The sequence below is a fragment of the Phaenicophaeus curvirostris genome, chromosome 9 (assembly GCF_032191515.1).
Source record: "Phaenicophaeus curvirostris isolate KB17595 chromosome 9, BPBGC_Pcur_1.0, whole genome shotgun sequence".
NCBI classification, from domain to species: domain Eukaryota; kingdom Metazoa; phylum Chordata; class Aves; order Cuculiformes; family Cuculidae; genus Phaenicophaeus; species Phaenicophaeus curvirostris.
The window spans coordinates 22037972-22064246 of NC_091400.1; the positions used below are offsets into that span (position 1 = coordinate 22037972).

The 26275-nt window shown below is 37.4% G+C and overlaps 1 protein-coding gene across 25 annotated transcripts in view; it reads right to left on the reverse strand.

Moving 5' to 3' along the window:
* KCNMA1 (potassium calcium-activated channel subfamily M alpha 1) overlaps window positions 1–26275 on the reverse strand; it is a 438776-nt gene that overhangs the window by 167829 nt on the left and 244672 nt on the right. For all 25 annotated transcript variants that reach the window (XM_069863465.1, XM_069863457.1, XM_069863453.1 and 22 more), the window contains exons 4-5: window positions 16197–16290; window positions 13552–13663 (exon numbers count right to left, since the gene is read on the reverse strand). In XM_069863465.1, coding sequence (XP_069719566.1) covers window positions 13552–13663; window positions 16197–16290 — 206 coding nt within the window. The remainder of the gene's footprint in view (window positions 1–13551; window positions 13664–16196; window positions 16291–26275) is intronic.

A 26275-nucleotide genomic window follows, 5' to 3' on the forward strand; every position in this document is an offset into this window, starting at 1 on the left:
TCAAACGGAAATAACATCCTACATACTTTATTCCATATAAGGTAGACTATTTTTCTCTCCTTTTGTGTTTCATCTTGAATAGTATTATAATCTTGTTATTATCCAATTTTAAACCTATCATTAGTGTACTCTGTACAGCAAATGTTTGGGTGTAGAATCCACTTCTATTGTGAGCCTGGAACATCTCTAAAACAGCACCTAAGTCATAAATAGCAAGAGCCAAGCTGTTTACGTAACTTATACTAAGCTGAAAGAGGAGAGATTTAGATGAGATATTAGGAAGAAATGTTTTCCTGTGAGGGTGGGGAGGCACTGGCACAGGTTGCCCAGGGAAGTCATGTCTGCCCCATCCCTGGAGGTGTTCAAGGCCAGGTTGTATGGGGCTCTGAGCAACCTGATCTAGTGGGAGGCATCCCTGCCTATGGCTCTGTCATAGACAGAGCTATGCAAAGATGTTTGCAGCGCTTACCTGTATTGGTCCTATTTCAACAAGGATAAAAGATTTTTTCATAGAAAAAAAAATAACCTGGTGTTCCTGAACATAAAAACAACACAGGTTGGACAATAACTACTTTTCAGTACAGCTTTGTAGCACTGCCTATGGGTTATGACAAAGCCAGACCACTCTAATGTCCATTTTACCTAGCACTTACAGCTCATTAATCTCACCAAATGATTCAGAAGGTAAATTTACAATCCAAACTTTAATTCCTGAAAAAATGCACGTAGTTGCATCATTTATTTTTTTGTCTCCCAGTGTCAAAGCCTTAAGATATTAAACCATTTTCAGAAATCTTGGCACTAGCAACAACAACAGAGTCACTAGACATGTAAACACTGACTTTGTTGCTTTATACCACTCTAGGCAATGTCGATGTCGCATTGCATAAGGCAAGCAAAGACATAACCCAGTACTGAAGGACTAGATCTTTACATAAAACCAGAGTGCATTATCTTGTAAAAAATCATATTTTTTAAAGGAAGTATTATCCCATCAAACTGATGGTGGTGCTATTTTTAATGAAAGACAGAAAGCATGAAGGTAAGGCTAAACAATATTCATACTTACCTCATGGAAAAAGGAGCTGGGGAGAAAAGGAATTTACCCATTGGTCATTTTTGTATTTCTTTATCTTACAGTTATGTAATCCTTTATAGACCCATATCCCAAAAGGATGCAAAATATGCCTTTTTAATTTCTTTGATTTTTTTGAGATTAAATTAATTGGACATTTTATGGGTGATACTACTAAAATCAAGATGGATGTTCTTGGAAACTTGGAGTTCGTTTTTTAAACAGCCCAGTGCAACTCAATACACAGCAGTTTCAGCTCTTAAAGAATGCCAAGGCAGCATCTTCTGTAATTTTCTCTGGGATTCATCAGGTGCAAATCACACTAAAATCAGCAATATGCTATTCTGAGAGACTGTAACTATGGGGTACAACAAATGATAAGAACGAAGGCAAAGGAAGAACAAAGGCCAGATGTAAAGCCTGACTCAAGCTGCAGGACGATGGTTTAAAAAAGGACTCGCACTTCTGCCTGTCTTTGCTCCTGTGAGTCACAAGGCACAGGCCATAACTGCCAAAGAAATAATGAGCATACTATGAAATAAGAGTTGAAAAGGAGTCAAATATTTCAGTTCTAATCAACTGGTATGATATAATGCATCCCAGCCACTGAACCCCCTTTAGCCTTTGAGATGCACAAAACCAATATTTAAATAATAGATATGAGCAGATACACACATATTAATTATGAAAAATGGGTTACAAAACTGATACACCACAAAATTCCATAGGTGATTATGACTCAAGTGCAATAAAAAGAAATAAAATCTGTTTCCTGACCAGATGAGTGCCAAACTTAATAAAATATTTATCCCTGTCCAAAAGAAGCGATACCCTTCTACCCCACGAAAAGAATGACTCCTTAAGCGTGGTTTAAATTTCTGCTGTAATAACAGTAAACAATATTTCATACCAGCTGTCAGATTAAGAATTCGGCTGTAAAATTTCATAGAAATCAAACATTTTGGTGTCTCAATTGCTTTTTTTTTTAAATATAGTAGTAGTATTATAAAGTAGGTGCATACACTCCTTAGCAGTATCCTTATTTCACCCCATGCCACTACTAAAAAGCAGTCTTAGAATCACGAAATCATACACTGGTTTGGGTTGGAAGGGACTTTAAAGCCCATCCACTTCCAACCCCCTGCAAGGGGAAGGGACACCTCCCACTGGATCAGCTTCTCAAAGCCTCATTCAACTTGGCCTTGAACACCTACAGGGATGGGGCAGTCATGACTGCTCTGGACAACCTGGGCTGGTGCCTCACCACCCTCACAGGAAAACATTTCTTCCCAAAATCTCATCTAAATCTCTCCTCTTTCAGTTTTAAACCATTCAGCCCTGTCCTACCCCTCCACACCCTTATCAAGAGTCCCTCCCCAGCTTTCCTGGAGGCCCCTTCAGGTAATGCTCTATGCCTTCACTTATTCATTATTGTACCACGTTTAAACACAAAGCCTGAGAACTGCAAGTGTCAATTCTGCACTGAGGCTGAATCAGGAATAAATCCGGTCAAGAGAGCAGTGTTTAAAACTCCTCTGTTCAAATCCACACAGGACAGAAAACCTGTCTGTGATCTGTCCACTGAGAAGCAACTTCTCAGGGAGTTTCAAGTCCATGCAAATACTTGTGCTATCGGGCCAATGCTACCACACCAATAAGAGGAGATGGGGACAATTTCTGTGAACTATCAGAGAAGATTAGAATCTGTGCCTAGAAAAGCAGATATCTCATGTTTTCCTAGAAGATGCCAATCCTCCAAATCTATCATTTGCTCTTTTCCATTGAACGCAACATATTACTTGTAGAATCCACCTTGTGTGCAATTGCATATCACCTCCTTTAATTTCCAAGCTAAGAGCAAGCATGAAAGCATCCAGATGAACCTATCTTGGCTTGGTTTTATTTTCCCAATGTCTCTAACATCTACACTTTGACCATAATAAAAAGGAAAGTGCAACGACGCAGAAGCATTTTTAATAGAAAATCAAAGCGGTCACACTATTTTCTTTACAAATTATCCGATATCATTTGAATTTATACTTGTGATATTTTACCTGTAAAGACCCAAGACGTTCATTGACCGCCACACCATGACGATATATATAGTCTGCCAACTAACCACTACAAAAATACCTTTTTCTTAAGAGTTAGCATTGTCCAATCATGTATCTACCCATTACTAAACACATCATTAACTACGCTATAAGTATCTGATTTTTAAATAAATAACTTGCACTAAATTATGTATAAATTGTATATATACAACACGAATTTTAGTATGCAATAACAATTATTTTATTGCATACATAATCAATCAATTAAACATAACTAAAAAGTGAATTTCTAAATAGTATTGTATCTATTACCTACAGCAGCCTTTACATAACAGAATATTGGCAAGAGAGAGGAAATGGCCTCAAGCTGTACCTGGGGAGATTTAGATTAGACATTAGGAAAAAATTGTTCCACCAAGGTTGTCAAGCATTGGAACAGGCTGTCCAAAGCAGCAGTTGAGTCACCACCCCTGGAGATATTTAAAAGATGCGTAGATGTGGTGCTTAGGGACACCATTTAGTGGTGGACCAGGCAGTGCTCAGTTAAACATTGGACTCTATGGATCTTAAGGGTTTTTTCCAGCCTAAATGATTCTGCCATTCAATGAAGCTGTATGTTGAATGGGAAAGCGATGCAAAGACTGGATTTTGAAAAAAGAATAAATACACAGGTTGTGAAAGGCATTCAAATCATATTAGGATTTTATATTTATCCCACTGTGGTTATTTCTTCTTCTGTCACAAGGCTGAAGACGCATTGCATCCTTGAACTTCACTGACGCACTTGACTGATCTCCGAGAGAAGTATCCTAGATCAGAATTAAGTTAAAAGCAAGTAAACTGGTACAATGTGAAAACAATATTCACTCTGACACCAGCACACAGTGTCACTGTGGCCACTAACATTATCGCTAGCTCACAGCAATGAAAGACCTTTCTGCCGGGCATCCATATCCCTTAAGTCAAGCATCAACTTAACTTATTCCTCCTCTTCAAGCACAGGACGTTTGGAATCACCAAGGGCTGCAGTGTGGATGAATCAGATTGGCATTAACTGCTGGGAGCACAGTGACTGAAAAGGAATCAGGGTATCTCTGCACTGCAGCATGGGCACACCTGGACACAAAAACTTGTACAGCTCTGAAGGAAAACGCTCCACACAGCAAGGGGTTCATCAAAGCAAAACATAACTAGCAATTAGGAAGATAATAAAGCTGATAGATAATTTATAGTGAGGGGCAAAGTAACTAGGTGATAATGGAGAAATAACTACTGGAGAGTTTTGAGTACCTCTCATAATCTCATAATGCAGTAGACAAAACCATTTGGCTCTTAGTCATCTGTGCTGATGAGGGACCACAACATTTTCCTTTTGATTATGCAGATTATCATCTCTCAATATACTGACCTGAATGCAAAATCTCTTGAAACTGGACTTGACACGATACTAAATGGCTGATTCTTTTCAGCTAAACCTCCACGGGGATGCTACGCTATTATTACGTTTAATAAAACCAGCACAGGATACATAATAACACTGAACAAAATGCTGTGTACCAGACCTGGCACTTTAATCTACCTTACTCTAGAGAAGTTGATTTAAGAAGAAGGCAAAATAATTTCCCTGTATAAATCACTTATAACTGAAACAAGAAAATGGCCTAGGAAAAAAAAGTTTTATATTCTAGAAGTTTTAATTATATATAAACCCCATCTTCTTCTAAGTTTAAATACTATTTTTAAACTAAAGGATACATTTTTCTATTTTTTATCTTTGTCTACCACCTGCTATATTTTTACTAGCAACAAACAAAAGAGCTGACAAAGTCAAAGAGAGTGATTTTCCAATATTTCAGCTTTTAACCTGAAGTAGCAGCTAGGGAGATTTCATAACAAAGCCCACTTCTGAAATAGGCCTGAGCAACTTTGAAGACAAGATAAGCTTAGATAGTTCGAAGCAACAATACAAAGAAAAAAAATTCTTTGGCTTCACATCCCTTTATACATAACAAAGCAGAAAAGCAAGATTGGCAGATAGATTTAGAGCAAAATGTTTTGTAACTAACACAAGCCTATACAGAATTTGCAAATTCAACGTACAGATTCTTGGCTGAGACGGCCAACCGCATCCTGGCTTGGATCAGCAATGCTTTGGCCAGCAGGAGCAGGGAAGGGATCATCCCTCTGTTCTCAGCACTGGTGAAACCACACCTCAAATCCTGCATTCAATTTTGGACCGCTCACTACAAGAAGGACACTGAGGGGCTGGAGCGCATCCAGAGGAGGGCAACAGAGCTGGGGAAGTGCCTGAAGAAGAAGTGCTATGAGGAGCAGCTGAGGGAATTGGGATTGTTTAGCCTGGAGAAGAGGAGGCTGAGGGAGATCTTGTTGCTCTGTGCAGCTCCCAAGCGTCAAGTGATAGGATGAGAGGAAATGGCCTCAAATTGCACCAAGGGAGGTTTAGATTGGATATTAGAAAACATTTCTTTACTGAAAGGCTGGTTAAACATTGGAATAGGCTGCCCAGGGAAGTGGTGGAGTCTCTGTCCCTGGAGGTGTTCAAAAAGTGTACAGGTGTGGCGCTTTGGGACGTGGCTTAGTAGGCACCGTGAGGATGGGCTCATGGCTGGTATGGATGATCTTAGAGGTCTCTTCCAACCTTACTGATACTATGATACTTTTCAGACAGGATTAAAAAACTAAATGCCTGAATGAAAAGAAATGGATTCCAAAGTTTAGTAACAGCTTACTTAACAGTACTCCATATTAAAAAGGTCCTGGAACAGAAGAAACTGGAAAAAGCAGCAGAAAGATCCAAAAGGAAGTACCTATAAAGAGCAAACAAATCTTGCCCTCTGAGCACTGTGAGCTTTATCAGCATAGACTTTCTCACAACCCATCAGGTGCAACACTGCAGTGCAAAGGAGTTACAGAGGAATCAATAACTTCACAGACACTTTTGTGATGCAGAGAAATGTCCTGGACTAGATTTTCTCTGCTATGCTTCTATTTTTATATTATTATTTAGACTTTGAGATAGTATGATACTAAACGCTGCTGAAGGTGCTAACAAGGTTAATGAATGTTAAATGTCTGGGGGTCGGCAGTGAATCATTAATAAGTTCTGCATAATGTAAGCATGGACGGTTTAAATACAGAAGTATGAGAGAACCTTAAGCATTAAAAAAATTATGCAAAACAAGTGGCAAAGAGCGACAAATTATGAAAGATACTGTTTTCTTGACTTAAGTCAATATTGCATGAAAATCTGCCAGATGGCACAAAAATCCTGCAGTCCAAAACCTCAGAAAAAGCCTTAAATACTTCAGCTGGAAGAATACTTATCTCCACATCCCAAATTTTCCTTTTCTACATGTCCCCTGATTCTGTACAGCAAATTGCTACAACTGAAAAAACTGAATAGTGGATCAAGGAACAGATGGAGGAGGAACAAAGAATTGTTACAAACTATTACACACCCAACTGTTACTGCTGAAATGCCACATAAGCAGGAAGGTCAGAATTCTGGTCATGTTGGTAACTGAAATACAGAAGCACAATAAGTAATTTTACCTAATCACAATGTGGTTTTGCCCTATAGTTGATCATCAAGCAGTGCTCATGAATAAATGTATTAATGAAGTTTCCCTTTTTTGAATTATTAAGAGTCAGAGAGTGATCAAATCCTCTCCTCACTCTTCTTAGATTCATACGTATAAAGTTGACTGAAGGAATCATCAAAAGATTATTGAAAGGATATGAATGATGTGGTTTATACAAACCTCCAGCCTCAGCTGGCTACACAAGTTCATTCAGAGCCCTCTGATATTCAGTAAGAACAGCCACTGCCTGAACTTCCTAAAGTCTCATATCAGATTCCTAGATTCTAATCTTTCTAGTGAGATCCCAACTGTCTTTCCATAATTCATATCAATCCCAGTCTGCACAGGATTTGCTTATGACTAATTCAGTCTTGCAAAAAGGTCAGGAGGAAACCGGCTAGGTGGCTTTTTTTAGTTACTTAAACTGCATAATGCATTTTTTCTTAATCCCATATAAACCAAGCCTTACGCACCATGGAGCACACAAGACAACTGTTGCTGAATTAATGGAGTGAACATCTCAGTACATTTAGTCCAGGGCTTAGAAGATAAAAGAGAGAAAACTTTTAAGTTCTGTTTCAGAAGTTAGATTCTTAAGAATGCAAAATAAACTAAAGCTCAAAACCAGTCACCAGAAATCATTAAACCATATTAAAATTACTAGAATATAAACTCTCACATTCGCTGTATAAGGACTTCCCATTTGGGGCTTAGGCAGATATTAATATTATTTATCAAGTATAAAATAGTATAAATAACTAGCACTGAAAATCCAAACTTGAGAAGATCACACTGCAACAATAATAATCAGATTCAATCTATTAAAAAAGCCAGTTACCAACAAATCAACGAAAGAAGACACTGGGGAGAAACCAGCTGGACAAAGGATAATGATTGAATGCTTACAAGGTGCTGTGCAAGTTAACACACTATCTTGGAGCCAAAGAATGGTGTTTTACTTTCAAACTGTCTTTTAACTGACCTTTAAGTAAAAGAAACAATTAGTTATAAAAAAATATCAATCTTACCTCTGTTGTTACCATTCAGGAAACTGTGCAAGCTAGTTACATGCTGTAGGCAGCTTAGGGAAATTGGGAAAGCATCTGACTAATGATAACGATCTTTTTGGACACTACAAGCAGCACTTTTAAATACCGCTCATGAAAAGAACATAAGTGCCCGAGAACAGCATAAGTATTACAGGTTCCCTAAGCATGATCCAAAATGCTTTAAAGATTTGTAAGAAATAGTGTAGAAGTTGGATGTGTATTCAGAGTTCTTGCCAATAGATGGCAGAAATACTCAATGCTTAACCAACTAAATCATTGCAAATATAAGTTGCTAAGAAAGGGATATTTTCGATGTCTGTGGATGCATGAAAAGACAGTAAGTGGTTATAAAGGGTTGGAGCTCATAATCCCTCTCTTATACTGGTATCCCTACAACTGAGTTACCAGAGCACTTCCCTGTGTCAGTACAACTAAAGTACTGCTCTAAGTTCCATTAAAATATGTAAGTTTCCCAAAAGGAATAAAGTCCTGCAGATTCAAATATGGCTTCAGGCTGAGCTGTTCTGTAGAGGTTACGTCAAAAAAGACTACAAAGTATTAAAACAAATGTTGTTTTCGTGTCACAGATTTTTAGTGAAAGCTTCACATATCACCCTGAAGCACACTTGCTGGATGGGCAAAAGGTATTTATACCATCACCTTAACCAGCTTAATAAGCACTCTGCTTTTTCTCCAAAGCCACCTATGTCTTTCCACAGAGGGAAACCAATTTCATACCCTGACTCACAAAAATAGCTGAATGTCTACCAGAGATGTTGAGAACAGTGTTGTCAGATCAGGAATTAATACAAAGACCACAAGCCTCATCCAAAATGACTTGAGATGTTTGTAGCAGGACCTGGGCAAAATTTGAGCAAGACTGGAAAAAAGGATCCCTTCTTTTCCATAGCTACACTAATCACCACAAAAAGATATTTGTTCTCTAGGCTGTGCATGTGTCTTCATTTGCATCCGTTTTCTGTCTTCTCTTCACTCACTGAAACTCTGGAATGATTTTCTGAATAAATAACACAGCTTCAGGAGCTGCCCAGACTAAAGGAGGTGTCAGGGAAAAAGGATGATGAAACAAAAATCTTCCTGTTAATGTAATCTATTAGGAATTAAACAGTTTCTATCGTTTGAAATTTTGTACTGCAGAATAGATAAAGCACTGAAAGCACATGGTCAGGAAAAGGAAATAGATTGTTTAATTAATCTTCTCTATCATTCATTTCTGTGATTCAATAATTTGACATACCATCAAACCCATATATTAGGCTTTATTTAAATCGTTTTAGTTTTAAAGCTTACTGTTCCTCATTCACACGTCCTTGTAAATGTGAAGCCAAGATCATATTTTTACATGTTTAATCGTCCTCTAACAATATCATCCTGTCAAGGCCATTTATTCCAATAGAGTCTGCTCATAAAATCAATATTTCCTTTGTCATAAGCATATAAGTACATGACAAATGGTATTTCAGTTATTTGAAGTGCCACTGCTACCACAGAAGATAGAATGACAGTGTTAAGTGGTGTGCAAATCATTACTGAGACTGCAAGCTATTCAAAGAAACAAAGATCTAAATCTGAAAATTAGCTACGATACTCAGATCATGATGAATTTGTGTTAAAAAGAAAAAAAAAATTAGTTGGGGTTGTTCAGCCTGAAGAAGACAAGGCTCTGGGGCGACCTCTGAGCAGCTTCCAGTACTGAAAGGGGTCTACAAGAAAGATGGGAGGGGCTCTTTACAAGGGCCTGTAACGACAGAATGAGGGGTAACGGCTTTAAATTGGGAGGAGGAAGATTTATATCAGACATTAGGAACAAATTCTCCACAATGAGGGTGGTGAGGCCCTGGCCCAGGTTGCCCAGAGAAATCATAGCTGCCTCATCCCTGGAGGTGTTCCAGGCCAGGTTGGTGGGGATTTGAGCAACATGATCCAGTGGGAGGTGTCCCTGCCCATGGCAGGGTGGTTGGAACTGAGTGGCCTTTAAGGTCCTTTCCAACCCAAACCATTCTATGATTTCATGATTATTTGTCTCATAGCAAATTCTTTGTTTTCATCCCATGAACTTTTTAGCCTACCTTCACTTCGTGAAGACAATTTGGTTGAACTTAACTGTCAAATCTAGCTGTGAATCTTAAGAGCGAGAAACTCCCGTCTTTCTGTTATCATTTCCCCTTGGGAAGATTCTCTCTACTCCACCATAGACTGCACTTGGAGAACAGTCCTACCACTATCAGAAAGCTCCTTGTACAGTGTTGTGCAAGAAACATTCATGATTTTGGAAAGCATAGCTTTAGTTTATGTGTAAGGATCACACAAATGCTGCAGTTTGCAAAACAGTGCCGGAAAAGCATCAAGGGGATCTAGACAAAAATGAACATCAGAAAACACACTGATGATTGTATTTGTACAGTTTTAAGTCAGAGCATACGAAATTTTTACACCAACTGTTGAAACAACATATATCACCGAATTCATTACAATTTTCTTCCCTTTCTCCACTCCCCCCAATATTTCAACACATAGATGAGTCCATGTGCCAGATTACACTGCCCTATGCTAGTAAAAATTATACTCTAGAAATCCTTTCTAAAGGATTTATCAAGTCTTTTTTCTTGATCTTTTGTAGATTTAATGTGCCTCCAGCTGTACATTAGACAGTGAACACCCTACCATGTGTAGAAAGCTTTCAATGGAAAAGCATAACCTCATCCATCTCACATATTGAACTTTGTTTGCACACTGGAATATCTGATTTCAAACAAGACACTTCGTGAATACCGATCGAAAATTTCATTGATACACTGCTTTTTTGAGATACAAAAATACCTTTTATGAAAATCTGAATGCAAAACAGTAGAAGGGAAAGTAGAAGGCTGCGCATATTAAGAGTTACAAAATAGACAAATAGTGGCATTTCTGAACTCGCATAAGAAAAGGAAAAAAACACATTGGCTTTCCACTAGAGCACATGAAAAGAAGATACATTCAGCCCACATCTCCTCTGCTATATTTCACATTTATTGCTCCAAAAGCAAAGTTTATTTTTTATTTAGGGTGGCTTAGGTTTTTTAAATCCTGCTTAAACAGTGTGTTCATGGGTTACTGCCACTTAGCTAAACTAGGACAGTTCTTCTGAAGTCAGGAATTCAGGGAGCCAGATTCTGGTGCCTTTCATTCTGCCTAGTACTTAGATTAACTCTTCACAGCTGACTGACATGGATCAACAGTGAAATAAACCCTGACGCACAACACAATCAGACAATGTATTGTATTTTGGGTCCTAACTGATCTTGAAATCTAAGGAATAGAAAGGAATCCTGCTTAATCTGTAAAAAAAAATAAAAATAAAAATCTTAAAGCACATGAAGAATTATTGGGATACACTGAAGTCCAAATCTGTTAAATGGTTTTTGCATTGCCAAACATTAAACAACCCCCAATTTACTCACTTCGACAGAAGGCTATTCCCTGTGACTTCTATTTCTGCAGCGACATTTGGTGCAGAAACCAGAACCTATGTGTTCTGAATCAAGCTCTGCACAGGGATATCCCCCTCGATTACAAATATTACACAAAAGGAAAATGAATAGCAGGCCTCTAACCTGAAACTGTAAATAGTATGGTCGAAACACCCCCTCCTTTCCTCTCTACATGGACCCCGGGTTCTGCCACTGTATTACCTTCAAGTATGTCCAAAGTATTCAAGCTCTACAGGCAGAGTAAATTTTGCTCTCTTTAAAAAGTGGAATGGAATGAAATGGAATGGAATGGACAGTATTAATTAATAAACTTCGGAGTAACTGCTTAAATACTCTTTCACAATAGCATCTTAAAATACTAATCTTCTAATTTAAATTACAGCTATGTCACGGACCCCAGTAATGCACATTTTCTAATTGAATTATTTCACTAAGGATGGTTTTCGCTAAATTGAAAACCCTTTGGAATAAACACAGTGGAAGGAAGCGGGAGCAAAGCTCAAACACTGTAAATATGTCACTCCTAAGATAACTACATTAAAATGAAAAAAAATTTGTGCTCTCAGTAAACATCTCCGGAATATTCTATAAGAAAACAGATGAAGTGGGACTATAAACAAGAAAATAGGAAAAAGTGAGATGGAAAACAAGAGATGGAAATAATTTCAACTCTATGAATAAATATAAATACAAAGCTGAACTCTGCCTGTAAAATGGCAAAAGTCTTGTAGAAGCTTTCCAGCAGAAACTGCTAAATAGGCAATCTCTCATTATTCCTGTTGGTACTGTTCGTTCGATTGCTGTGTCACCATGAGTCAGTCAATTATGCAGTCACTTTCACAAGTGGTATTCATCTCAAATCATTACCTCTTTCCCTCATTTTCCAAATTTCCTAGTTCTGCTATTTTCTCATTTCATATTCCTTTTCTATGAATCCTGTGATTCCTGGTTTTGCTCTTCAATAGACTTAATCTACAGTGATTTTAATCTCAAAGTTCTGGTAAATCCCGATATGTCGCATTCAAGAGTGAAAATATATCCCTTTACTCCACGTAATGCAAATAATCTGGGACTGAGTTATAGCTAGTGAAATCAGCAATTTTCTTTTAAACATAAGCTTGCTTTTTATTTACATACCTTCTTTTTTTATTTGATTTCCCATCATAATATGGAACTGTACGCCATTTTCTCCTTCAAATAGTATCATTTCATTTTAAATACATGACAGAAGCATGTGATGAAGACAGTAATCATATGAGGACACATGATCTTTTCTGGCTGTTTTACTGCTTTCTTTGCATACCACTGATGTACATAGCATGAACTCTAATGTGCTTACACATTTATACCTCTTTCTGTACAAAAGTAATACATCAAGAATTTTTGTGTCTTTCCATGTCTGTATCAACTTGAAAGTACTGTAATACTATGAAAGATTCCCAGTTTTATTTTCTTTACTATATGAAACATTGAAGATGACAAATTTCTTCAGTTTTCAGGGACGATGAGTGCCTGTATTTCTGGAAGAATGGATTGTCGAATTGTGAGGTTTCACATGCTGTCTAAACACAGGGCAACCACAAAGTATGCCATTTTTAAGAAGTTTTCTCTGAATAAAAACTCACAAATTTTGACCTTCATTTTACTGAACTAGAGGGAATGTGCATTGTACAATAAATTTCATAAGCCACATTATGGATGTTCCTTAATTGATTTATTTTGTCTGCTCTACTTCATTTTTATTCCCTTTTACGTGTGGCATTCTAATGCATTCCTAGCAGTCTCACACAAACGTTAAGCCCAGTAACTGTCTAAACATATCTTCCTAATCTCTTATTTCAGTGAATTAAAAACTTAGTGATATTGGGTCAAAGAGTGAAGACAATTTGCTGATTTTATTATTGACAATGATTAGTGGTAAGCCAGTCTGGCTAAAGAATGGTCTGGATCTCCAGTTCAAGTTGTAAGCTAAGCCCCCTGCATCAAATTCACCATTTTATAGAAACAGCCTCACATTACACAGTAGTTCCAAGCTGGGGTTCACCACCACTTAAGAGCAGGACATAGAATGAATGAATCGAGAATAAAACGGACTTTGTATGCACTTCTTCTGACACAACCCACCTGTCCACTGAAATGACAAACTCATTGTAAAAAAACAACTTTGGTAACATTCTTCTGTTTAAATGATGCCACAAGGTGAAGAAATTGTGTATGAAAATGTGCAAAGTTTAAGTATTTTTATAACAGATATTAAAAAGAAACTATTTTACTTACCAAGCCAACTTCTGTTTAAATATACTGACACAAACACTGGAGGGACCGTGAAGAAATCTACTACTGAGTTAACTTCTAGCCAGAACCATAGCTTGTCATTGGCTGCTATGAACTGAAAAAAAAAAGAGGATGAGGGATGAAAGAATCAGATTACGCTCATGGTGGTTGCAAGTACGTGCAAAATTTTCCATTCTAAAATATTAAACTCCAAAGTTAGTGGAGAAGTAAATGATGTTTTCGGTGACTCCAGACAGAACTACACGTCTCACTGGAAAACAGTCTGTATCGTGCTTTGCTTGATAACCACCCTGAGATTAAAACCTTCAGGTGAAGGCCTGAAGTCAAGGCACAGTTCAGGACTGTAGCAGGACTTCAGTCCTTCACCTTGTGTGACCATTTCTCTTTCCTTATTGCAAAATCAGCCTAGGGAAACTGGCAGACTTAAATGCGAAGGACATTATGGTTTGAACTTGCCTATTCATCTCTGTGCTTAAATAAGGTCAAACTACCGTTAGCATTTAGGTAATAAATAAAACATATGCTTTATACAAATATGAAATACAAATGTGCATATATATTAAATTATAGCGCATCACAAAGATATTTAACAGAGTGGTTTTACTCATGTAAGTCTCAAAACCTGAATTAACATATTTAAAAACAGCGCTCATGTTTTTTTAATTACAGACAACATCCATTGTCTTTCTTCCAGAACAAATACTGTCATTCTTTAGCTACTATTTCATCCACTTAATCTCCTCGCTTTAGAATTACTTTAAAACTTTAACAGAAAACATTTATGATGCTCACCAACTTTGCTGGAATCCCAGATAGAACATTGGAAAGTAAACTTAACTGATATCAAGAATAGCGAAACCATACTTAAAAAGAAGACAGACAACATAAGCAGTGTTTGCTGCAGAAGAGACTCAAACCCAAAAATAAATTGACATTTTGATAGCCTGTATTGCTCAACAGTGCTCTAGCATGAAAACTGAACAAAAATACCCAGTTTCATCAGAAACGTTCAATTGACTTATACGGAATTTAGAAGTAGTCACAACATTTGGGACTAAAAGCTTCCTAAGATGTCAGATCAGTATTTTCATAACCTGTAATATATGTTCTAATCAGCATTTGATCTTTCCACAGGGCACAACTTTCAGGCTTTCAAAAAAGGTTGAAGTGTTTTACTTAACTGTTGACTGTAAATGCCAGCCATACTTTTCTCTGGAAGTATTAGAACAGTTATTCATTTAGGTAATCAGCTCCTAATAAAAGCCCATTTCATCGCAGAAGCTAAAAGAAATATCAGGTTCTTCCAGAAGCACTATCTTCTTTGTCACTTCCCAAGAAGGATCATTTCCATACTTGCTGTATCTCTGCCAGACTCCATTGCTCGATTATGTGCTGGCTCATGAAATTTGGGCTTAGTCTTGATCAGCAGTTTGCAGACATGACTTCTGAGTTCTCACACAGTTGGACACCAGACAACAAAGATTTTTAAATTGATATATGTGTGTTTGAACACAAATATCTTCTAGAACTGAAGGTACAGTAATTACGTGATTTGATTTGCAATCTCTTTTTGGAGAGAACAGGTGGAGATGGATGAGATTTTAAAATAGTTCTTCAAATATTTTAATTTGCCAGTGAGTTCTCACAGGGGATATTAAACAGAAATAACCCAGATTTGCAAAAAAAGAAAATCCTTATTGGATCAGAAAACATTGGAAGTGAAGAAACACTCAACAACCACTGTGACACAGGGGCCCCTTTGATTCAGGAGCAAAACGGACAAAGGAAGGCCACGAGGCAATACTTGTATCAAATTTGAAGTCCAATCAGGCAGGCTTTCTGCTCACATGAAGTTTTCCTTGTAGTTCTGTTATGTTTGAGGCCTTTTTGCCCGCCTCTGATTTTCCAATTAAAAACAAGCAAAGTTGGTTTTCAAGGACTATTGAAAAAACAATGATCAAAAAATCCCCAACAGCTTGAATTGCAAGCATTACTTGCCCACACTTTTACAAGTCCCTACCTGTTTCAGATGTCCCAACTTTTAGATCCTGAAACAGCATTACTGGATTTACAGCAAGTGCTAAGGACATACATTTCAGCACATGGACTGGTAGTTACAGCTTCTGCAAAGCACTCCTTAGCAGTCTGGGAAAGTGGATGGGCATATAGTGGAATATAGCAGCTCTACCAGCTGTTATCTCAACCTTCAACTGCCAAAGATATATCCAGCAGCATAGGATTATATCAAGAATTCACTAGTCTTCCTAAGTTCTCACTCCATTGAGAACACTGAAACTGTATTGTACTGAAACCAGTACAAGGTCAGTACTGAAACCAGTACTGAAACCAGTACTGACCTATAACAGTTTTCACTTTCTACCACACAGTAACATTCTGGAACATTCAGGAATATTCTGGAACAGACAGCTTAACTTCTAAACTTTGCCTCCTTAGCGATCTCAGATGCTTATTATTAGTACCTAAATGTTCTCAATCAAACGCTTTGGTCGTGCATTTTAGAAATGAGCTTGCCCAGCCATTGCAAAGCCAGGCTGTACTCAAAGACTCTCCCTATCCAATAGCTACATTCCCTCCCTGACTCATGCCATCAAAGACAAGCTACTTACACGCAAGCCGAAGTAGAGTAGGAAGAACACATTGAAAGCCATGTCAATCTGTAACGTGAAATCTTTGTAGAAATTCTGGCAGGATTCTATTGGGCTATTTGAAAGAAAAAGAAATGGGAGTAAATTGTCAGTATATGAGTTTTGACTCTGGGGAGGTTTTTATGCATTTAAGACCTTGATTCAGAAATCGCATATCTGTTCTCCAGTAGTTTACAAGATACAAGCAAGCATTTCAAATGTGTTATGTCATTCATTCAGTTAGTCATTCATACAGTCTTCATATTCACCTGTTCAGGTAATATCTGAGAATTAACATGCAGGTAACTTTAGGAAAGGACAAGCAGAAAAATACCTCAGGATTCCTTAACCCCACATTAACCCTTAAAGAACTGACTTCTTTCTATATGAGACATACCTAGGATACTTTAGGAATAAACCTAACAAACACACAGCTACAGTGAAACATTACATGGGTTTAACATGGCATAATACAAAACCTTAAAAATATAGTTGCTTAGGAATATGTTATCCATTAGCAACCTGGGGTACTTAAGTCTTGTAGAAATGCTTGTTTATAAGAAGTTGGGTCTGGGTTTTGGTTGTTTTTTTCTCAATTCTTTTTTTGTATATGGCTGTTTAACGTACTTTATGTACAGCACTATGAGCTGAGTAGGAAAGCAGCATAGCCCACTGGTAAAATTAAACAACAAAATGAATTGTGGTATTTGAAGCAGTACTCTAAGGGTTAATTTCTGCATGCAGGTTAATTAAAAGACCTTTGTGTGTGTCAGGCAGCCAGTGCAAATTCTAGCTTATTTACTCTTTATTTAACAGTGGGACAGGTCCAAAGCTTACTCTATACAAACTGGTACTTTATAGATATACTTTTACCCAAGGAAGAAGAACTTCCACCAGTGTGATTAGTGATTTATTTGTAAAGATTATGAACAGGTTGGTGAAGCCACAGAACTATATTGGAGTCACAGACCAAAGCACAAGTCTTGTCCTAATATATGTTTATGTATATAATATATATAATGTCCTACCTTATATACATATATACACACATATATCTCAAATGATCGCGCATCCATCAAAACTATAATATAGTGGAGAACTAGAATGTAGATCATTTGGAACCCTAGAAAACATCCTTTTAGGAAAGAAGAAATTCTTTGGCTTCCCAGGTCAAATAAATCACTGAATCTGAATGTAATACCAGTTAGCATAGTGGTAGCTCTGCAAATATAATTCTAGACTGCTCAACAAGCAAGATTCTACGCGTTATGAATGTCAGTTACCTAATTAAAGGCAGAAAGGAAATTACCTGGGCTACTAGGTCATTACACATGCAGCCAAGTTTTCCATTCCTTGTATACATTACAGGCCATACAAGTTAAGTATAGCATGCCCTCTCCTGTCTTTAGATGCATGAATGTAATACAGCAAAACTTTCCTTGATGTACAACAGCTTTATGTTTAGGAAGCTCCAGTGCTATAGGAAACTATATTACAATGGTTTTTAAAAAACTATTTGCAAAGACAATGAAGTTGTGAAACATTTCTGTTATAATTCAAACAAAAATAATTTACAAAAGCAGGCAAAAGGGAAGATAAACCAAACGCTAACACATAGGCTGGAAAATAGCACCTTAGACATTATAAATACACCTTTACCTACAGGATCGTTTTCTGTACAGTGTTACTGAGTAAAGGATTTTGCCAAAGTCAGGTAAGCTACACATTGTGTCACCATGCAGCCCATCAACAGAAATCACAGCAAGCACAGCAGATGCAGAATGCAAAACCCCGCACCAACAGAGAGGCTTGGACCCATAATTCCAGATTTGTTTCCTGTAACAGCTGCAGAAACTGGCTGAAGCTAATGGAATTGCACAGATTTATAACCAGGAAAAGAGAGCTTCATTAACTTCCTTTCTACAGCTATTTGGTACTTTGTCATGGTTATTAGATCAGGTCAGCTAAGGTCACAGCTAACGTCTGCACTTCTGTACCACTGTCCTTTACAAAAACCTATAAGAACTGACAAATTGGCTAACAATAATACAGCTTCATCTTGTTTGCACGAGACTTACCACAGCAGACCACAGTCCTGACTTGGGACTTAATACCAGAGTTACTACCTCTGCTAGTAATAGCCCTAAAGCATCCTTCATTCTAGAGTTCATCTTTCTCTTCCAGTTTCCATGTTATCCATTTCAAAGACAAACACAATGTCCTTTCCTTTTTATTTTAAATGATTTTGTCAGAAAGACATGTCAGGATTATACAAATGTTTAAATTTTCCAAATGAAATTTTGGTGATATTCTTCAATTTGGATTTTTTTTTTCCAACTGTAGCTCACATTTGAGCTGAGAAGAATACAGCCACTCTATCTATCATTGCACCACTACACCTGCTGCAGAAAGGAAACTAATTTGAAACTTCTCTTTACATCAAGTTTCCCCAAACCAGAAGTGCAATAGTTCTGAAGAGTTCCAAACAGTAGTGTGCTGGGGTCTCCAGGACTAATAATATGTTCCCTGTTTCAAACTAAAATCAGATGGCTTGTCCTAGCGGATTTCACCTCTTTAGGTCAGCAAAGGTTTCACCTTTGAAGAAGATAACAGACTGTTAAAAATGCTTTTATTACTCCTTTGTGTAAACCTGTTTCATTGTAAGTGTGTTTTCATGCATTTCTACCACTAAAAGCCAGGAGAAATGACACTAAAAATCAATGAAATAATGTTATAGTGGCAATGATAGGAAAGACTGAATGTAACTAGATAAAAATTGCAGTAACGATGTAACTCTAAATGCAATATTTATGTGCACTTTGAAAGAGCGTCTTCAATCTGCTACATAAAAATTGAACAAAATCCGCTCTCGCCATGAATTCTTGTGATTTGAAAAGAAAATCTCACAGCACCAATTGTATTTTACTTAACATAGGGATATCCTGCTGATCATCTATCAAGGACTGTAATCCCCCTTTGCCTGCCATCTTTTTATGTAATAAACAAAATGCTACAAGCAATGCCTGGCCTACGCAAGCAAGATTTAAGAGACTGACAGTCAAGTTATCATTTGCTGCAAATGCGTGCTCTGTGCTACGATTTAATATAAAAATCCCATCTAGAGGAACAACAGTGGGCGTCACTTTCCTGCTCTGCAGTAATGACAGAACTGTGTTGAATTTTTCAGCCACGGGCTACACTCTTGTTAATTCTCTCCTTTCCGCTTCTGTTCTTTTAAGACCACTCTTCATTTCAGTTTGACATTTCCACTATTTACCTGTTCAGTTTACTACAGCAGTTTTATAGCAATACCAGTAGCTGGAAAGCCCAGTTATCCAGGTACCATAGGCAATAAAGTCACTCAGTGAACAAGAGCAACTACGTAAGAGGTATCAAAATTACTGCAGTTTAACTTTACATGGGACAAAGTTTTGACACACTGTTCCCAGCATCCTTACATCTTTTTCATGATTCACACTGACACCAACACTTTACAGGACAATTTTTGAATAAGCAAACAAACCCCTTGTCACTTCAATTCATAAAAATTACTGCTGTTTAACTATTTCGGTCACAAGTTTATTTCATGTATTTATGGATTATATTCCCACTTATTTATGATTCATTCAAAATGCTTCTAATTCACCTGAAGTGGTTCGACTGGAATTATTCTTTGAATAGTCATAGAATGAGTCAAAGAGGACAAAAAAAAAAAGTACACATTTTAATGTTTTATGAAATTGTTTCTGCAAGTATAGTAATATGAAACTTTCCATAGAAGACAACTTCACAGAATATTTCCAGGATACCACAATAGGAACAGAGAGAAATATCCTGAGTGTTGTTTCCTGCTATCATTTCACCTCTTGATAGGAGCTGTAAAGCCCATTTCCAACTTCAGGTCAAAGCCTCAGCACGATGTATCAATCTATGTCCCAGTGCTGTTATGGCCACACAGAAGGAAGGGGAAGAAATTCTACGTTCATTCAGACTTGAAGACAGCTTTGCAATCATAGTGACATCTACCTGTAACAACTTCATTATTTCTGCCAGTGATTACCTTCTTGATGCAACCCAGCATCTTGTTGGCTTTCTCTGCCACAGCAGCATGCTCCTTGCTCATATTGAGCTTGTCGCCCACCAGGACCCTCAGGTCTCCTTCCACAGAGCTTCTCCCCAGCCAGGTAGATCCCAGCCTGTGCTGCACACCTGGGTTATGTTTTCCCAGGTGCAAGACCTTACACTTATCCTTCTTGAACTTCATAAGGTTCTTGTTACCCCGCTCTTCCAGCCTATCCAGGTCTTCTTGCAGGGTGGCTCTCCCTTCAGAAGTGTCCACTTCCCCATTCAGTTTGGTATCACCACTAAAATTCATCCTAGTAATCTTGATCCCACCATCTGGATCACTTACAAAGATGCTAAACAGCATTGCGCCCAATATCGATCACTGAGGGACCCCACTTGTGACAGACTGCCTGTTAGAAAAGAAGCTATTGACCACCAACCACCCTCTGGGTGCAGCCACTTCGCAGTTCCACAGCCACTGCATGGGCTACCTGTCTAGACCAGAATGCCAAAATAAAACATGCATTATTGACCCCAGGCTCATATACGTGAAGCCATCTTCAAATTGTATCAACCTCCAGTATCATTTTTGTTCAATTTTAAATCACAGAATGGTGTTGGTTGGAAAAGACCTTTAAGATCATCGAGTCCAACCATCGACCCAGCCCCACTAAGTCTGTCCCCAAGAACACCATCTACTCATCTTACACCCCTCCAAGGATGGTGACTCAACCACCTCCCTGGGCAGCCTGTGCCAGCACTTGACAACTCTTTCAGTAAAGAAATCCCTCCTAATACCCAACTTACATCTCCACTGGCACATCTTGGGGCCATTTCCCCTAAACTAAATAAGGAAACTACAAATACAATCAAAATGCAAGATGAACTGTCAAAAAAAGTGAAAAAAAAAGCTATCTTCCAAGATTTTTTAGATTACTGCTTAATATATACCTTATAAATTGCAAGCTCCTCAAAGAAACTGCTTTTCAGCAAAAACAAGGAACAATGCAAGTGCCTGTCCTTATTTCCCTTTCCTAATTTCTGACATAACATCTTCTGTTATCTTTTAAAGTCTGACAGATCACAAACTGGCATTAGAATATTACTCGTCAATTTCCAATGTAATTAAAAAATGCATCATGACTCATCTGTTCTACAGATGCCTCCTACAACTGAGTACTTCTATATTATCTCCCTAGTGCACAAGGAGACCTTCACAAGCTTTTAGACTAATTTGAGGTAAAACTAACAGGTTTCTTAAATTCCTTCAAAAAAATTCACCATCAGATGAAATAAGCAACAACAAAATGAGAAAAACTGGTACAGCAGCACCATTTAGCAAAGATTTTTTCTAAGAATGAGATATGTTGTTTATCCTTACGAATCTTTCACTTTTCTGGGTCATGTGATACAGAACAGGGCATAAAAGGTTCTTCTTTTGTTCTGTGAATGTTAACTTGGTTTAAATTTAAAGATAAATTTAAATGCTGTGACTTTCCAGTTTTTAATGCAAATTTCAGTTTAGAAACTTTTGTCAGTGGGAAAGAAAGAGAGGATCTTAATTTTAATTTCCATCACATCTGTGTATGAAATTAAAAGCCAAACTAAGGTGGTACAATGGCAGAAGAAAGGTGATGCCCATCTCAGATCCACAAGATTTTGCCTAGCGTAATTGTCTTTCACAGGGCACTTTGTGATTGCATCTACTCAGCAGCAACATTGCCGGTACTTATTTCACCTCAAAGCACTAATACAGCTTGGTAAATTTCTGTACAATGTTGACTGTTTTCATTTTTCTTTTTCACATTTTCCATACATTTTAAGTACATCATTGTTTCTTCACAGAGTGCCCTAGGAAAACAGAAGCCAACACACCACAGAACTCAAGCAACATCAAATCCTTACCTTTCTCAGTCGAAACACGAAATTGTATACAAGCATGAAAACAAGAAACTTTTCTTTGCATTTTCGTATTGAATTGCTGGGTGATATAAAAAATATGCACTTCAAAACTGCTTGCTCTGAAAACAGCCTATATCTTAATTTCATCAGAGCCTGTGTACATTCATACTGCCTGCAGCATGTCTTCCCTAATTACTGACTTCCACAAACAAAAGCCAAAGGAAGATTCCTGCAGAACAACTAAACAACCAGGAACTGAGAGCTAAAACAGGCATAAGTAAGTCAGCCTCCATAAATCTCAAGCTCTTCCAGCGCACAGAAGCCAAAACATGTGTTTACTTGCAGAATATACCATTAAGATCTTCATCCCACCTAAGACGGGAAGCCTTTGAAAAGGTTTTCTGAGAACCACAAAGGGCATATTATTTTATTTTACATTGGAGTGGGCAATTTCTTACCATAAGGTGAGAACACTGTAAAGTGCAAATAGTATGACATGACCTTGGCAAAACAACCTCCCTAATAACAAGCCAATTCTAATAGAACCATAGAGCAACAATGTCAGGGATGACATTTTTAATCAAGGGGGTTTAAATGAGATTCCTAACGTATTAAAGAGAAAAACATCAGTATACTGACTCAACTAATCTTCTATTATCACCTTTTTGACAATAATTAATAAAGCACTTCAGTTATATCTAGTCCGTTGAGTGCACTACAGAAAGATTCCATTCCCTATTTACTAAAGCTGACAATCTTCATGTTTCTACTTTGTAAGAAGACCCCTTTCAGTTATTATTTGACATAATTGTTCTTAATTACCATCTATCAAAGTGTATTGAGGAGTAATAAGTCATTGTAGCTGTCAGCTCCAGAGAACAGAAAAATAACTTGTGACATGAAAATACAAACACATCATATGATGCTGCAAAAAGAATACTAATCCCTTTCCCATGTTCACAGAGAATTGAACAAATGGAAATGGATCAAGGTAGTGAGAAGTAGATCAGAAACACAAAACTCTTTCAGTTAAAACAAACACTGGAATGAGCTCTTTAGGGAAAACGGTGAAGTGTTAGAAGTGTTTCCCTTATTCTTTCCCTGGCCTCCCATGGAACCTCTATGGCATGTACATTTTTAAAATACAACACACATACCCAGTCTCTCTACCAATGCTCTCCTCGCTATGGCTCACTTTCCCCACTCATGTAACTGTGATCCAGTAAACTTTCCTACTTAGAAATTTGGAATTTGAAATTTGGAATCTGATCATTTACCAGGACTTCCTCAAGAGCAGATTACCGTATTCTTACAGCAAAATGCTGATTCCATAGAAGACTCACTGAAGAGCCACATTTACTTTGCAGATGAATAAAACCAGGTTGAATGAAAAAGAAGAAATTTGAAAAAAATACTTCAATTCTTTCCTAGATCAACTTTTCAGACAAGAAAACTAGCCTGGAGTTTGAGTGACAGCATCAATCACAGTGCTTTTCTAAATGGGAAAGGCAAAGCCCTTTTTAGGCAGGTTAATGACACTATCCCTTTCTATTTTAGCAGTCACTTCATCTCCATTAACAAATGGAACAAGGTATTGACAGCACCTGCAGCAGTGGCTCAAATCAATTATCACAAGCCCGATATAAAACTACTTTACATCAGTGTAAAAAGAGGATTATCGTGCTGCTAAAAATTAATCTATAATGGCCCTTTTGCTCTACATGGCTTGCAAACATACACTTTATCATCAACACCTTTTTATCCCAGCTGCAGTGCATGGGAAAACAGACAGGTAGTTAGGCTTACACATGGAAGTACTGGAAAGGACTGGTGTAACAACCCATTTTCAACCAATTTCAGGAGGAAGAACTGCATACTGCATTATAGATATAGGTCTCATCGGTTTTACAGTTCTAAAAGAATTCTCCTTCATTGTAAGAAAAAAATACAAATGGTTATTATGTGGAATACATGAAAAACATAAAAAATCAAAAAATACTAAGTAATCCTAAATAATAAACATTCTCAGGACACCACAGTATCAGGATGTGGGTGGCATGACAAAAGCTGTGGAAATTACTTCCCCTTTTTATTTTTTTTTAATATATTGCATGTCATCAGTGCTTAAAAGCACACACTGAAAGCATCTTTCTCCTTTATATATATATCTCTGCTCAATTATCATTTTTAAACATCATAACAGTTTGTATTATTGGCTTGAAAAGTTAAACATATAGGATGAACATAGTTTATTCAACAAGTTGATTATTAATTTGCCATCTGGAAATTCAATTTGATCCCCCCCAAAAGAACAAGAAGTAACTTCTGAACAGACTGACAGCAGTAAAAAACTGTGTTCAGACAGTGTTCCAAGCCACTTGACAAATTATTGTTTCTTTTTTTTTTTATCAGGAAACAACAGAATTAGCATTAAATGATATCTTCTACTGCACTGCTGAAAGATTTATTTGAATACACTTAATAACATGAATAAGAGGTTGCTTAGGATGGTCACAAGTTCATTTGTAAAGGAAACTTAGAGCAGGGTAACAGTTCTTCATTTGAAATTTTATTTTTGTGGTGTTTTATAAAGCAATACACTTAAAATTATTTTGCATGCTATTTACTACTAAAAACCAAACCTGTTGCACTTCAAAATTCTTCTGAAATACTAACTTTAATAAACAATTATACATAATCTTACCTCTGTTCACTGTCACCTGCTTCTAAAGTCAGCAGCAGGGAAAGGTTTATCTTTCTGAATGCTAAGTGCATCATTCAGCCATCATTACAACACAACAGCAAACTCCCACATCTCGACCACCCTGCAATTGTCTTTCTAGTCCATGAACTACTGTAGCATGCTGCAAATCTTAAGTAGACCTGAAAAATTTGAAGTCCAAATCATTCTATAAAAGCTTCACTGCAGGTCTTGGTAAGCATAACTTAGATTTGCTCGAACTTTCAAATGTTATGGGTTCTTTTAATTCCAGTTCATGCACTTAATGCTTCGACTGCATTCAATGTATACACCATTATGGGAAGCACATTGGCATGCACAGGCAATACAAGAATAGATTAGAATTAATCCCATAGACAACCAAAAAGGGTGAGGTTGCATCATGCAATGAAATCACAGCTTGGCCTTGGCTGCCATGCATAAAAAAACCTACATCAATGAGTCTGCTGTACGGCTCCTGGGTAAGAGTTGATATGAAAGAGGTGAGTTATTTCAGCAATGAAGTCACAGGCTGAAAATGTTTATACTACTGTAAACAAAATACTGCACATAGTACCAGGATTACTCTGGGAGGAGGGGAAAGATGCTTGTAGAGGAGGACAAAAAGGATGAGAAAGAGAAGAAGGGGGAGGAGGAATCGTAAATTACAGTAACAAGTCTGGAATCCAATTGGTCCTTTTCAATAAGCCTTTCTTTAATTCATTCAAAGTAATCGCATTTGAGATTTCAAAGCACATCTGGATTCTCAACGTCTTTTGCAAAAAAACCTATAGATGAAATAATGAGATACAAGGTGACTTTAAAATGTCCATGGTGTTCAGTAAGTGATGAATAACTGAAGATAATCAACATACAGACATGTAGAGGTGAATTTATCAATGCAGGCACCGGATTCAAACCATACCACTTCCACTGCTGTGAATGCATAATGTATTGGACTGAATGAATATGGGTAATGTAAGGGATGTGATTATCCGAGTGATTTATTCAGCCACCTGCTGCTGTTTTTCTAGGAAAAGACATCATTCTGCTGAATAAAGCAGGTTTTTTTGCAGAAGGAGTGGTAATTCTGAATTGCCTTTGCCTTACTCACCTTCAGAGTTGTTCTGAATATAAAAATGGGACCTGAATAATAGGGTGACCACCCAGCCTGTTTGAAGGCACACATGTTAGGGCCAGCACTTCACAGCCTGATTGCAGTAAGCTCAGAAACAGCTGACCAGGTAATTAACTTAAATGCAACACTCACATAAGAGATGCTACGCTGTGATGAAAAAAAGCCATGAATCTGTAACACTATAACATATTATGTGCAGTTTCAGAAAAAAAAAAAATTTCCATGTTTTCCAACAGT